The 16,180-nt window shown below is 39.4% G+C and overlaps 1 protein-coding gene across 1 annotated transcript in view; it reads left to right on the forward strand.

Annotated features, from left to right (window-relative positions):
* SPARCL1 (SPARC like 1) overlaps nucleotides 1-16,180 on the forward strand; it is a 56,959-nt gene that overhangs the window by 15,927 nt on the left and 24,852 nt on the right. Inside the window, exon 2 of the mRNA XM_017866850.1 lies at nucleotides 14,466-14,530. Within this exon, the coding sequence (XP_017722339.1) occupies nucleotides 14,477-14,530 (54 nt within the window). The 5' untranslated portion in view covers nucleotides 14,466-14,476. The remainder of the gene's footprint in view (nucleotides 1-14,465; nucleotides 14,531-16,180) is intronic.

Raw genomic sequence — 16,180 nt, forward strand, 5'->3', positions numbered from 1 at the left:
GCAAAAAACAAAGATTTACAAGTATAGAATATAGGATAGGTGAGTTTGTGTTTAATGAGTGAACTAAAAGTAAATATGTTCTGGAACTAGCTCCTGGGAAGCTTGAAATCCCCTAGGGGAGGAAGATACGGAAAAAGGGAGGAGAAACACTAAGGTTCTTTTCCCTTATATCACACTTAACACAAGACATATGTAGTTAATACAAGATATAAATGACTCTAATGATGTTACCAATGAGAGGCAGCAGGTAGAACAATGGAAATAATAATCATTTGCATGTGTAAGGTACTTCAGAGTTTGCAAAGAGCTTCCTCACCTCAGTGACTACTTTGACATTGGAAGGAACTGTTATTCCCATCCTATAGATGAAGTTTGGAGAGAGAGTAATTTGTTCAACGTAGTATTTAGTACTTGGCAAAGCCAGGGCCCAAAGCCAGAACTTCTGGCTTCCAGTCTGTAGCCGTTCACTGGTCTGTTTGGGGAGAATATTGGCTACTGAGTCCAAAGCTCAGCATTTCTAATTCTTGCTCACCTCTTAAGCCTTGTACATTCAGCCAAATAATTTAGACTCTTCAAGCTTTTGTTTCTTTACATTTAAAAATTATATCCCTCCTTTCTTTATTGAATCAAATGAGAGAATATATAAGAAAACACTTCATAAACTGTGAAATGCTAAATAAATATAAGGAAGGTATAACTAAATCCATCTTAATATGTTAATATTCCTTGGAACCCTGCCTCAAGACACCCTTACAGTTAAACTTTCCTCCCTTTTGTGTTAAAGAATCAAGAGTTCCTCCTTCTCTTTGTAGTTAAACCTTTCACATGTGCTTTAATAGTAGACCAGCAAATATGTATCCAGGACTTACTAAGATGGTATCGTCTCACTTAATCTTCATACCATTTTATAGACAATGAACTGAAGACCCCAAAAGCTACACAATTTGCTCAATTATGCAAATTAAGTATCAGAGCCTATGACATCCTATTTCAAAACTTACGCCTTTAATTGTTATGAAATATTTTCTTGCTAATGGTTTTGGCAACTGATCTGTTTTTCCTTATCGTGGTTATCAGTTGCTGTAAAACAGTATGCCCTCACATTAAATGGCTTAAAATCACATCCCTTTATTTGCTTATAATTATTCAATCTGGATTGGGCTCGACTGCATGATTCTTCTGCTGATTTTGTCTGGAGTTAATTCATTTGGCTTCAGTGAGCTAGGAGCACATCTGGGGCTGAATCATCCAGGAGGGTCTGTTATCCTGCAAGGTTCTGGCCATGTGGTCTTTCATCATTCAGTAGTCTGGTTCAAGCTTTTGTACAGCATGGCTGATAGTTTCCACCAAGAGGAAAAACTCCAGTGTGCAAAGGTTTACCAAGTTTCTGCTGGCATCATGCTTGCTAATGTCACATTGGTCAAAGCAATCTTAAGGCCCACGTCATAGGGAAATGAAGCCCAGAAGTTGCGGTTTACTGGGGGTCACCATTGTTTACCGTATCTCCTCTCTTACCCTTTATCTTCAATTTTTCCTTATTTACCTGTCCTTTCCCTTCAGCATAGAAGGAAAATCTGGGGCCGGGCACAGTGGCTCATGCCTGTAATCCCAGTAATTTTAGGGGGCTGAGGCAGGTGGATCACCTGAGGTCAGGAGTTTGAGACCAGCCTGACCAACATGGTGAAACCCTATCTCTACTAAAAATACAAAAAATTAGCTGGGTTTGGTGGTGCATGCATGTAACCCCAGCTACTCAGGAGGCTGAGGCACGAGAATTGCTTGAAGTCGGGAGGCGGAGGTTGCAGTGAGCCTGGATCACGCCACTGCACTCCAGCTTGGAAAACAGAGTGAGACTCTGTCTCAAAAAAAAAAGACAGAGGAAAGGGAAGGAAAGGGAAGGGAAGGGAAGGGAAGGGAAGGGAAGGGAAGGGAAGGGAATCTGAATGATCACATTCAAATACAAATATAAATTTCCTGTAACTGCACATTCCCTTTAAGCTACTACCTTACTGTCCTTTGCACAGCCAATCATTTTTAGAGTGGTCTACACTCACTGTCCTCACTTCATCACTGCCTGTTCACTCTCCAATCACTGCAGGCTGGCATCCAGCGACACCACGGCAACAAAACGGCTCTCCCTGAGCTCCTCAATAACCTCTGTACTTCCAGAGGCAACGGATAATTTCCTGACTTTGTTTGCTTTGAACTCTCTGTGACATTTAACACTTCCCTTTTCTCATGTGACTCTTGTTTCTCTCACTGTTTGTATCTTTAGCTCTTCCCATCCTCTGATGGTGCCTAATGATCTTCACTCCCCAGGGTTCTGGCTCCAGCTCTCTGCTCAACTGGTTGAATAACTGCTCATGCTACAGCATCCAAACTACATCTGTAACCCCAAACTCCATGCTTACCTCCAGACCTATTTACCCAAGTATCTACTAGATATCTCTACTCAAATTCAACAAGCCCAAAACTAATTCACTATCTTTCTTCTAAAACCAAACCTTCCTTCTATAATCCTTCACCTTGGTAATTAATACTACCATTTACTAAGTTGCTCAAATTAGAAATGTGATAACTCAAGACTTTTCCTTCTCATATTCCTATAATATTTAATTCATCATTAAGTTTTATCTGTTCTTTTTTTTTTTTTTTTTTAATTATTTCTTAGAACTATCCAGTTGTGTTTTGGTAAATGAACAACCCATTCTCTGAGAGAGGGAGAGGTGGATGACACTTGACAGTTTTCATGGTGTGATTGATCCTCCCACCACAAATGATTTTGATGCAGGATATTTTCTTGACCCCTTCATGGAACTCGCCGCAGGGTTTCCTTGTTTACTCAGCCCACCCTGCTCAATCCCTTGCAGGAAGGATCCCGCAGGCAAATGTGTGCAGGAACCTGAGCAAGCGAGGGCAGGAACTGGCCACTTCGGCACCAGCAGGAGCAAACTCCATGTGGGCCCCTCACCAGCGTCCCGGTGTGGGCACCTGCCATCCCAAGCCCAGAGGGCATGTAACCATACTCTTTTAGCTCCACCGTCCGCAGATAGCAGTGTGTTATCAGCTCAGTGAGCCGTTTGCCTCATCACGTGGGGCGGCTGCCTTCCGCCAGCAAGGGCAAAAGGCCAGTGCGACCGCCTTTTTGGGTACCTGCACATAGTGTGTCCGAGTTCTTGTCCAGTGCCCAAGAGGAATGAGGTCACTCAGAGGTCACACAGATGAATTGAAGGATGGTTAATGTGGAGATTTGTTTTTTTTTTTTTTTTTTTCAGTGATGAAAGCAGCTTTCAGTGGACAGGGGAGCTGGAAAGGGAACGGAAAGGGAAGATCCCTCTCCTCTGAATCAGGTCACCTCTCTCCTATGTCCAGGCGCTTCTTCCTGACTTCTAGCTGCTTCTTCCCTCTGCTGGCTGAGTTCTGGGGTCTTTATAGGCACAGGATGGGGACAGGGCAGGCCATAGGTAGTTTTGGCAAAGGCAATATTCTATTGGTAAAAAAGACATTTTTCAGAAAGAACCAATCGGGAGAGAATGGAAGTTTTCACTTTGGGCTGTGGGTTTCAGGCTTTTCGGCTTGAAGGTGGGATTTTGCCAGGGACCCACCCCTGTATGCCTACAGTTTCTCTGCCTCCTGTTGCTATTAATTTTAAGCTACCAATGTAACATCACTGAACAGAATTCAGGAAGAGACATGCAGAACACATATGGTGTTTCCACCAACAGATGTAATAGATGTAAAAAACCTCGAAAGAGTAGATAATAGTAAAATAATTATGAAGTGATGAGTTTTACTATTTACTTTCTTTGTTTTAATATAATTAATTTAATTATACATGTATGTAATTTAATTTTTAATTGATGGCTTTAACAACCAACTCAAAAAATTCTTGAAATGTAACAAACAGCTCTCACAAACCAGTACAGCCTGGATCTATCCCTCTTTTCTCCACTCCCAAGACCACAGCCAAACTGTAAGGCTCTGACCACCTCACCCTGATGTTACAATTGTCTCTCACAGGTCATGCTACTGGTCTGTCCTCCACACAGCTGTCACACATGCAAATCTGGTTATATCATCACCCCTGTCCACAAATGTGTGCACACACACAGAGACATACACACATGCATGCACACACATACACGCTTACAATAATTATTTGGGTCCCTATAGCTTTATGGCTGGAATTTTTAAGTTTTTTTTAATGCACTATGACTTTTACAATATGGCTATCTGCTTGCTTTTGAGCCTTGTCTACCGCAGCCCACTTCCCCTACTGACAGTCTAGAGACCCAAATATTAACATCCTGGAGACTCGATGCTTCTGCAACTTCACCCATGCTGCTGCCTGCCACCCTGTAGAGTACACTTCTCATCCTTCATACAGCTAACTACTGTTTGTTAGTTTTCAAACCTCAGATCAAGAATTACCTTCTCTGGAGGTCATCTCTATGCAGTAGTTAAGAACACTGTAGTTAAGAACACAGACCTGAAATCAAACAGAATTGTTAAATATCTGCTCTGCCATTTCTTAGCTGTGTAACCTTGAACAAGTTACTTGATCTTTATGCCTGAGTTTCCTTACTAGTGAAATGATTACAATAATGTGCTTACCTGATAGAATTGTTCAGAAGATTTAAAGAATATGTGTGTGCAAAGCTCTTAGAATAGTGCCTAGAACTTAAGCACTTAGGACATAGTAAAGTTAGCTATTATTAACTACCTAACTTAAAAATGCTTCCGATCTCTCTTTCCATTGCATTATGTATGTAATCATCACATTGCACTATATGATTTTACATAAATATGTTATATATTTATAGATACATTATTAGTATATAGAAACATATATAGATATGTGTATATAATACATATGTAGATACAGGTATATAAGTATATAGATACATATATACATATACAGTATACATATAGCCCTCAACCTGTGGGATCTGACACTATCTCCAGATACACATATATAGTATATACATATATGTATACTACATATTATATATGTATCTATGTACTTATATACATGTATCTATATATGTATACATTTATCTATATACATATATACATTATATACATATATGTATCTATACACACACACATATATATGTTTCATCCATGGTTCCTGTCTCATAACTCCCATAGATCTTGTTATAATGTTATAATGTTGGTGCACTTTAGGCCTCATAAGTGGACCTCAGAATAACAGGATCTCTCTCTCTANCCCTCAACCTGTGGGATCTGACACTATCTCCAGATACACATATATAGTATATACATATATGTATACTACATATTATATATGTATCTATGTACTTATATACATGTATCTATATATGTATACATTTATCTATATACATATATACATTATATACATATATGTATCTATACACACACACATATATATGTTTCATCCATGGTTCCTGTCTCATAACTCCCATAGATCTTGTTATAATGTTATAATGTTGGTGCACTTTAGGCCTCATAAGTGGACCTCAGAATAACAGGATCTCTCTCTCTAATCTTCTGTTTTTTTACCTGCTACTTTTTCTCCCCAAGGCAGGACTCTAATCTTCCCCTGCCTTTACCTACCTTGTGAGATTGTAGGTTATAAGACCCCCATTTCAGAAAGGGTTCTCCTCCATATTCTGGAGGAAGGAATGTTGCACGGAGATGCCAAGAAGAGACCCAGCACAGTGACTCATGCCTGTAATCTCAGCACTTTGGGAGGTCAAGGTGGGAGAATCATTTGAACCCAGGAGTTCAAGACCAGCCTGGGCAACATAGAAAAAAAAAAAATTTAATTACCCAAGTGTGGAGGCAATCGCCTGTAACCCCAACTACTTGGGAGGTTGAGGTAGGAGCACGCTTGGACCCAGGAGGTAGAAATCACACCACTGCACTCCGGCCTCACAGTCAGAGTGAGACCCACCTCAAAGGAAAAAAAAAAGAGGCCAAAAAGAATTTGAACAGATGGGCCTTGCTGGGTTTCCCTACTCCGCCTTTGAGCGCTAAAGCATACCCTTTTTGTCTAAACACATTTCTATGTGGTTGTCAATGGTGCCTATCCTTTTATGAAGTCTCCATAAAAGGCGCAAGGGGACAAGGTTTGAAGAAATTACAAGATAACTGAACCTATGGAGGTTCCTAGAGGGTGTGTTCTGGGGAGGGCTTGGAATCTCTGTGCCCCTTCCCCCATACCTCGCCCTTTGCATCTCTTCATTTGTATCCTTTGTAATATCCTTTATTAGAAACCAGTAAACCCAAGTAGGTGTTTCCCTGAGTTCTGTGACCCACTCTAGCAAATTAATCGAACCCAAAGAGGGAGTCATGGAAGCCCAACTTGAAACCAGTCAGTCCGAAGTTCTGGAGGCCTGATCTTGTGACTGGTATCTGGGAAAGGGAAGATGTCTTGTGAGACTGAGCCCTCAACCTGTGGGATCTGACGCTATCTCCAGTTACACAGTGTCAGAATTCATTTGGAAGACACTCAGCTGGTGCCTGCTGCAGAGTTGATTACTTGCATGTTGATGACGAAAAATCTTCCACATTTGGTCACAGAAGTCTTCTGTGTTGATGGTAGTGTGGTGTGAGACCAGAGGAAAAGCAATTTGAGATTTTCCACATGCAGAAACTCTTAAGACAGAACCTATATGTCCCTGTACTTAGGCAGTGTCTAGTAAGCACTCAGTGAACGAATTTAAAAAATGAATGAGTGATGTAAGCTCTCACCAACTGGACATTCTTTCCTTTTGATTCATTCAGCTACATTTAGATTTAGGGAAATGAAGGGAACTTGTGAGATCATGTGGACAGATTAAAAGATAAATATTTTCTCAAATTTAATTAGCTGTGCATGTTGCTGCAACAAACAAAGTCAAAAAGAAATGAGCCTTATGACACACAACACTTTTGATAATTCTTGCTTCCCCTTTAAGTTGTACCATTTGTAAGAAAATAGGATAGCATTCCATGTGCCTAATTCCATTGTTACGTGTGGTGAATGTCGGAAACACTCCTGGCATTAAAAGGAGCCTAAATGTGTGGCCAGAATGGACTTTAATGTTCTACTGGACAATTTTTCTGACCTCACAGCAAAACTTAAATTACATTATTTTCTGAGAATCTAAGTTGTTTATTCAATAATCACAACTTAACTTATCTGGAAGATGAGAGAAAAAAGAATTAAAATTTATTAAGCATCTCCTAGGTATCAGGCAGATTTACAGGTATCATTTCTTCTAAGTCTCACAAAACTGAATTAGATGTTTTATTAGTCAAGGTTCTCCAGAGAAACAGAATCAATAAGAGATAGGTAGGTAGGTAGGGAGGTAGGTAGGTAGGTAGATAGATATAGATAATGAGGACTTAGTTCACATTAATGGCGCCAGTCCCAAGATCTGCAGTCAGCAAATTGGAAAACCAGGAGAGCCAATTGTATAGTTCCCATTCAAGTCTGAAGACCTGAGAACCAATGATGTGAGTTCTAGTCCAAGTCTGAAGTCCTAAGAATTGGAGGGCTGATGGTGTTAAGTCCCAGTCCAATGGCAGAATATCAGTGTCCCAACTCAAACAGATAGGCAGAGAGAGAGAAGGAATTCTTCCTTCCCCTGCCTTTTTGTTCTGTTCAAGTCCCCAATGGATTGAATTATGCCCACTCACATTGGGTACAGCAATCTGCTTTATTCTGTCTACCAATTCAAATGCTAATTCCTTCAGAACACACCCTCAAAGACATAAGCAGGAATAATGTCTAAGTAGATATCTGGGCATCCCATGGTCTAGTCACGTTGACATATAAAATTAACCATGGCAGATGTTATCCCCATTTTTAGATGGGGAATCTGAGGCTTAGGGGGCTAAGTAACTTGCCAAAGATCATATAGATGGCAAATGTAGCTCCAGACTTCAAATGCATGTCTCTCTAATCTGAAAGCATCATTCTGCTTCCACTAAACCAATGGTTCTCAATCAGGGCGATTTTGCCCCCCATGGAACATTTGGCAACGTCTGGAGACATTTTTGGTTGTCCCTAGCTGGTGGGGGATGGGGGCTCACTACTGACATCTAATGGGCAGAGGCCAGGAATGCTGCTAAGCATCCTACAATGCACAGGACAGCCCCCCCGCAACAAAGAATCATCAAGCCAAAATGTTAATAGTGCCAAGGTAAAGAAACCCTGCACTAAATCATACTGTTTTGTATTTCTATAGTTTTCAAAAACAGTAGAATAGTAATAACATACTGATCTAAAACATAAGGCTAGGCACAGTGGCTCATCTCTGTAATCCCAGCACTTTGGTAGGCTGAGGTAGGAGGAATGCTTGAGGTCAGAGGTTTGAGACCAGCCTGGGCAACATGGCAAGACCCCATCTCTACAAAAAAATACAAACAATTAGCCGAGCATAGTAGTGTGCACCTATATCCCCAGCTATTTCAGAGTCTGGGGCAGGAGGATGACCTGAGCCCAGAAGTCAGAGGCTGCAGTGAGCTATGATTGCAATTACACTCTAGCCTGAGCAACAGAGCCAGACCCTGTCTCAAAAATAAAAATAAATAAATAAAATAAAATATAAGTGACTATAGTTCCACAAATCTAATAAATATTTGTGGAATAAATGAATAAATAAGTAAACGTTGAATTTAAAATGTAGAGGAAAGAAACTGCATTTTCAATGATTATTTACAATTAGCATTCACTAACAGGATAGAATGTTTTAAATTATCATCAATAATACAGTCTATATATTTACTTTAAGCATGAATTACTATATATAAAATATTTTATTTTAATACAATAAAAATCATGGAATATATGTTCGTGGGTTTAGTAGTTTAAAGGGAAAAGATAGCAGCAATTTAAGGTTCATAAATTTAATGGAATTATTTTCAATTTTAGAATCCTAAAATATTAGGGCTAGAGGATCATCTAGGTCTCACTCTTCATTGTTCATCACTTGAGAAAACTGTATCTAAAAAAGGGCAAGTGACTTTCCCAAGGTCTCCTGGCAGTCAGGGACACTGCTAGAGACAGAATCCAGCTCTCCTGACAGTTTAATGCTTTTCTCGTTGTAAGGTGTTTTTCAATGTATTGGAGTTTGGGGCAGCGGGGAGAGGTTGCTCCATGTTTTACTTAAATACATTTTCTTTCATTGAAAACTGAATTCCTATGCTTTTGCCTTGTTTAGAACATAAGATATTTTATTTAAAGAAACTTTTGATATCAAGTAATCCAACCAACCTTCTAAGATAAGCCTTTTCCTTCAACACAAGAAAGTGCATTTTGCCAAGTATATACCATCTTACTACTTTAAATGTTTGGAACTTTTCTTTAAAAACTCAAACTCAAAGTGAAATCTCAATTCGTCCCAGTGGTGTTTTTTTTGGTTTGTTTTGGGATTTTTTTTAGTTTTTGCCCCCCTTCCTTACACCTTTTCTGTAAGAGGTAAAATGGAGAATTTTCAAAACAGCTAGAAAAAAGCTGGACTAGGAGCCAGGAAATCTCGCTTCAATCCCAGCTCCCCTTCTACAGAGTCGGTGACCTCCAGCATGTCACACTGTAGGCTTTCTAGGCCTGTTCTTCATCGGCCACATCCTGGGGTTGTTGTAAAGATCAAACAAGGTAATATCCCATTTGTAAATTTATTTGGTAAACCCAAAGCACTATGGCAATAGAAATTTCAAGTATATTTTATATGCCATTACCCTTTCTAAATAAAGTAAACATGCATTCCATTGTTAATATTCTAAATTTCTCCTTGTTATATGGAGTCATTTTCAGAGGGATCACTTAGACGAATTATATGTGAGTCTCCAAGTACATGTCATTTTCATTAAAACTGGGAATTGATTAGTCCAGACTAGTTTATTTAAGGTTGTAAATGATTGTTTCTCCCCACACCCCTGATTCAATCCTCCCACCCCCTACCCCACCATACACACACACACACAATCCCAAACCACTTTCTATGTGCAGCTTTACTCTCCATTCTTCCAACTCACTGTTCCCTGGTACAGGTGGCCCACCCTGCATTATTTGAATAGTGAGATAGGTAAAAATGTGTTCTTGTTCCTAACATGATGGGGAAGCCTATGCTATAGCCCCGTTTTCTTCAATAGAAACTTCATTTGCTGTTACTTTGGGAGGCCGAGGCAGGTGGATCACTTGAGGCCAGGAGTTCGAGACCAGCCTGGACAACATGGTGAAACCCCCGTCTCTACTAAAAATACAAAAATTAGCCAGTCATGGTGGCACATGCCAGTAATTCCAGCTACTTGGGAGGCTGAGGCATGAGAATCACTTGAGCCTGGGAGGGCAGAGGTTATAGTGAACCAAGATTGCACTATTGCACTCCAGCTTGGGCAACAGAATGAGACTCTGTCTCAAAAAAAAAAAAAGGTGGGGGGGAACCTTCATTTGCTGAGTTAGAACCAAAGACTCATAGAAATTCCTATGTGTCACACCAAAAATGATGATGATAATGATGGAGGAAAATAAGGAGAATATGAAGAAAATATGAAATGGAAGTCATCTGTTGTTAAATGGAGATGAAACATGTACATATGTTGCCACTCCCTGCTAAAATTCCAGAATAATGATAGGAAAAGAATAGTAATAATACAGACTCACAGTGACTAAGATAAAAGAAGAGGAGACAAAGAAGATAAGTGTCAACACATCTTTAGAAGATGGAAGACTGACTTAGAACAGGGAAAGCTTAAACCTAAGAGTCTGCAGAGAAGGATGCCATAGACAAAGAAGGAAGCCATTCACACCGAAGAACCCATGCAAGTTTCCAGAATTGGAGGCACCAGGTGATTTGAAAGGCAAGGTGAAGATAGACGCTGAAATCTGGAGTATTGGTTGAAAGCCTATCAGATTAACTCTTAGATTCAAGATCCTTCCTCCTGCCTGCACAGGCAGAGGACTTCCATGTTTCAACACAAGCAGGAAAAAGCTTATCCTCTGGCTCTGCACTCAGGGTAAGCACAATGTCAGCTGGCAGGTGGAGCCATACAGAAACCTAGGGCTAAGTGAGACAACTCCAGTCTCTTCACTCATCTCACAGAATGCTAGCAGGTTTATATTTGCTTCCCAAGGTAAGAGGAAAGAATTTCTCCTCTAGAGAAAAGAAAATTTCCCTAAAATATCTGAGAATGACCTTTGGGGTGCCCCATCGAGACTGTCAGATTCCTGCTCTTGGAACCCTCCAATGCTCCATGGAACTGTTCTTTGGAAGCCCTCCAAGCCCTGTCCATAAAGTTCTAATTGGCTTTCTAGTGACTCACTGCTAAGTACTAATGGACAGCCAAATACGTCAAATATTAGAGAAAAGCTTTCAACATGAAAAACAAAGATCAAAACAAACTAACTGGGAAAAAAAAGGGAACAAGAAGGAAACAGAAAATGCAGGATGCAGAGGAAATTTTCAAAATATTTGATTAATATCCTCAAGGAGACAAGAACATATGTCACACTAATAAAGAACAGGACAATATTAAAAAGAGAAGCCAACAGGAAATAAATTCTCACTCATGTGGAAGCAAAAAAGTTGATCTCATAGAAGTGAGAAGTACAACAGATCTCATAGAAGTAAGAAGTACAACTTGAGGCTGGGAAGGGTGAGGGGAAGAAAGGAATAGGGAGATATTTTCTAAAGGACATAAAACTATAGCTAATAGGAGGAATAAGTTCTAGTGCTCTATACCACTGTAGGATATTATATATTTCAAATAGCTAGAAAGAGGACACTGTTCCCAATACAAAGAAATAATAACTGTTTGAGGTGATGGATATGCTAATTATCCTTATCTGATCACTATACATTATATGTAGTGAAACATCACTATGTACCCCATGAATATGTATAATTATTATTTGTCAATTTAAAATAAAATTAAAAAAGAAAATGAAGTATATGAATATAATTGTTTTAATCAATAAGAGAGGCCAGGCACAGTGGCTCATCCCCGTAATCCTAGCACTTTGGGGGGCTGAGGTGGGCATATCACTTTGAGCTCAGGAGTTTGAGACCAGCCTGGGCAACATGGTGAAACCCTATCTCTAGGGAAAAAAAAAAAAAAAATCAATGGGAGAGATGGAAGGTAAAATTGAGAAAGTTTCCCAGAATGATGGACACACTATTGAAGAGAAGAGCAAAAATGATTTGAAATCGGAGAATCAACCCCAGAATTCTGATATTTAACTAATATAAATTCCAGAAAGAAAAGACAAAAAATAGAAGGGCAAATCCATTAAAGAACTAACACATGAAATGCTCCCCAGAACAGAAATACATAAATTTCCAAATTCAAAGGGCCTAATGAGTTTCTGAAATAAATGTAAAAGTATCCAAGCTAAGGCGGAGATGGTAATATTTCAGAAGACTGGGGCCAAATGTAAAAATGTAAAAGCACCCATAAAGAAGAAAAAAAATACTGTGTTCGTAAAAACTTCGGGGAAAAACTCACATCAGAGTTCTTACTAGCAACACTGGAAATTATAAGAAAATAGACCAGTGCTTTAAAAAAAATTCTGAGAAAAAATTCCAATCTAGAATTCTATAGCTAGTCAAACTATGTACCAAGTGAAGGGTAAAATACAGGTATTTTTCTAATATGCAGTACCTTAAAATTCTGTCTCCTGTGTATGATTTCTCAAGAAACTTATGGAGTATGTGCTTCATCAAAATGAGGGAGAAAACTAAGAAAGAAAAATATATGGGACCTAGGCAGCAAGAAATCAAACAGAAGAAAAAAGACAAAGGGGATTACCAGGGTGTGGTGACCCCAAGTATGAACCCCAGGAGAAAAGCCGCACAGCAGCCTGGAATACACCAGTCCAAAGGAAGCAAGGAATCTGAGACTCTGGGAGCGCCACTTCCAAGGGGGGAAATGAACACGAGGGATTTCCTTAGGGGGTTGTTAATGTTGCTATGTTGTTGTTATTGTTGTTACCATATTAAGAGGAAATTTTTAATTTTGTTGGAAAATTCAGGAAGAATAAGTGATGGGTGCACAAAAAAGTATGTAAAAAGCTTTAAAAGGAAGGCAATTTCTAAATCAAAACAAAACCAAAATATTGTTCAAGAAAAGAAATGTCAGTGTGGTTCAATACATGAAACTACTACTTGGTTCAACTGTGAAGAATATTACATTGTCATGAATGTTAAATAAAAATTTAAACAAGAATTGTGATAAAATTATTTTAGGAAGAGAAGTGTGTGCGTGTGTGTCGTGCGCGTGCGCGTGCGTGTGTGTGAAGTGATAGTTGTTGCAATATTAAATCCCTAGAGTAATATTTAATATATTTTAAAATATCCATTTAAGCATATTGTGTAGAAATATTGGGATAAGTAGCAGAAGAAACTGCTTAGTTTCTTTATAAACCTCAAAGTCTTATTTAAAACTCTGTGAATGTGTTTATGATTGCAAAAAATAATTTAAAGGAGTCATCTAGTATGTCTGGGAGATCCATAAAACCTCCATTAAATACTAAAAACTAGCCCTAATCCCAGTTAGAGATCAGACCACCAGACTCAGGGATACCCTGCAAAAAAATGTAGGCTGCCCACTACTTTCAAGAACCACAATAATATAACTCGTGTGTGGGAAAAGCCTTAGACCCAGAGTTCATCTGGAGACGACTTACTTAACCTCTCTGAGCCTCACTTGTCTCATTTCTAAACTTAAAGAGTTCGTTTGGAACTAACTAAACTCAAATGAAAGGCAAATAACAAAAGTGAGCGATCTAGCACAAACGCCAGCATCCCTTACAGAGGGTAGTCTCAACACAGATGCAGCCAACTGTTGTCATGAAGGCCTGTTGTTGCTAAGAGGTTAGATGGTTCAAGAGAAACTGGAAATTTGGATTTTGACATGAAACCTCTGGAATTTAAAATACTGGTTTAAAATGCACAGTGCCTACCAAACCAAACCTATCTGAAGGCCACCCCCAACTCACAGATTGCCAGTAAAGACCTCTGAATTAGATGAACATAAATGCCCTCTAGGTCTATGACTCTGTGGCAGTGCAGTATTGTATGACTAAAAATCTTCACTGAATGAATGTGTTTCTTTACCACTAAACAGGCGGCGTGTTTTTACTCAAACTTGACATACCACGTTACTTCATTTCGTGATTTTTTTTCATTATAAATACTCACAAATCTTAAGACCTGAGATCTGCACAGCGTCTTTACTCAAAGAAGTACAGTCATAAACAGAGATATGTTCTGCCAAACATGGCCTGACCAAAAAATCAGGGAGTAATTTTCACAGGTACACAACTGAGTAAGACCTGCCATCGATCTGTCTTTTCAGACATATTAATCCACAAAGATAGAAATCACTTTTATGTGCCAAGGACAATATCAAGCTCAGTATTTGCTAAGATTATCTTTCAGTTTTTCGTGAGGCAACTTTTCCCTACCACTGATAATTATCTTCTTGGTTCACAGATCTGGAAAGCATGAAGACTGGGCTTTTTTTCCTGTGTATCTTGGGAACTGCAGCTGCAATCCCGGTAAATTTCCTTTCTTCTGTTATTACATCTCTTTCTCCTAATATTTAATTTAGAAATCCTCCATTTAAAAGAAAATGTTATTATATAATGGTTTGAAATTCTCTTTTTTATTTTAATTATATTCTTTATTGCCCAAGTAATAAACAAGTAATTGGAAAACTCAAGGTACTTAAAAAAATTTTTTTTGATCAGGTTCTATAAGACACAATAAATATGCAGCAGAAAGTGTGGGCTATCCATTTATTAGCCATAGAATATGCCCAAATACCCAAGACACAGGAAGAAATAAATTCTCCCAGGGAAGTTCATCACATTGTTATTATAAACCTAAGACTTTAGACCGGGTGCAGTGGCTCACACCTGTAATCCCAGCACTTTGGAAGACCAAGGTGAGCGGATCACCTGAGGTTAGGAGTTCAAGACCAGCCTGGCCAACATGGCAAAACCCTGTCTCTACTAAAAAAATACAAAAATTAGCCAGGTGTGGTGGTGAGCACCTGTAATCCCAGCTACTCGGGAGGCTGAGGCAAGGAGAATCAATCAGGAGGCAGAGGTTGCAGTGAGCTAAGGTCACTCCACTGCACTCCAGCCTGGGCAACAGAGCAAGACTCCGTCAAAAAAAAAAAAAAAACTTAAGGTGCATATCCACAGTCTCCAGCAGCATTTTCTTCAAGATCAAATAGATTGGCTGAGAAAAATTTTGAGAGTCTATAATGAAAACAGGAACCAATGGGTTAGGCAGGAAACGATACAGTAATCATAAACAAGCTCCTAACTCATTCTTGGGAGGCTGTCCAAGCAAGTATACTGAAAGTAGGCAGGACTAGAATATTCTCTTCTTCGTGGTCAGATACACTGGCCCCATTTGCACAGCAGTAAAGCAGCTGAACACATATTAGATCATTTGAAACCACATCAGTGGACTCAAAACAAACTGAAAGTTAAAAAACAAATGAAACCATGGCATGGACGACCACCAGAGACGTTCCACAAATGATCCATGGAATCCTTCATTAAACCAAAGGATTGTTCCATTTTTTTTCTTTTTCACCAAATGGAGGAATCAGCCTCTTTTAAATAGACAAAGCAATTTCTCAATTGTCCCTTTCCTCCCTTCCTCTCTAGGTCTAAAATTCTGTCCTTGCTTTTTGGATAAGTTGTTAGCTAGCTCCTGGTTGACAAATGTGTCAGCAAAAACAAACTCCATGGCATCGAGACCAAGCTGTTCTTGGAAGACAGAGTATATGACCACTATCAGGAATCATGCTTAAGCAGCGTGGAGCTACTCCAGCTGAAATTATACATTACACCCTGAAATTACAAAATCGGGACAAATTAATGTTCAACACTGAAAGGAGTTCCCACAAAACCATTGTTTTCTCCTGAAAATGTGCTTTGTCCTTGCAGCTGTTGCTATTATGTAAATATACATTAAAAAATGTCTTTGGGCCACGCACTGTGGCTCCTACCTGTAATCCCAGCACTTTGGGAGGTCAAGGCCAGAGGGTCACTTGAGCCCAGGAGTTCAAGACCAGCCTGGGTAACATAGTGAAGCCTTGTCTCTACAAAAAAAAAAAAATTAGCTGGGTGTGGTAGCGCGCCTGTAGTTCCAGCTACTTGGGAGGCTGAGGCAAAAGAATCGCTTAAACC

The sequence above is a fragment of the Rhinopithecus bieti genome, unplaced genomic scaffold (genome assembly GCF_001698545.2).
Source record: "Rhinopithecus bieti isolate Rb0 unplaced genomic scaffold, ASM169854v2 scaffold_3767, whole genome shotgun sequence".
In the NCBI taxonomy this organism is placed as follows: domain Eukaryota; kingdom Metazoa; phylum Chordata; class Mammalia; order Primates; family Cercopithecidae; genus Rhinopithecus; species Rhinopithecus bieti.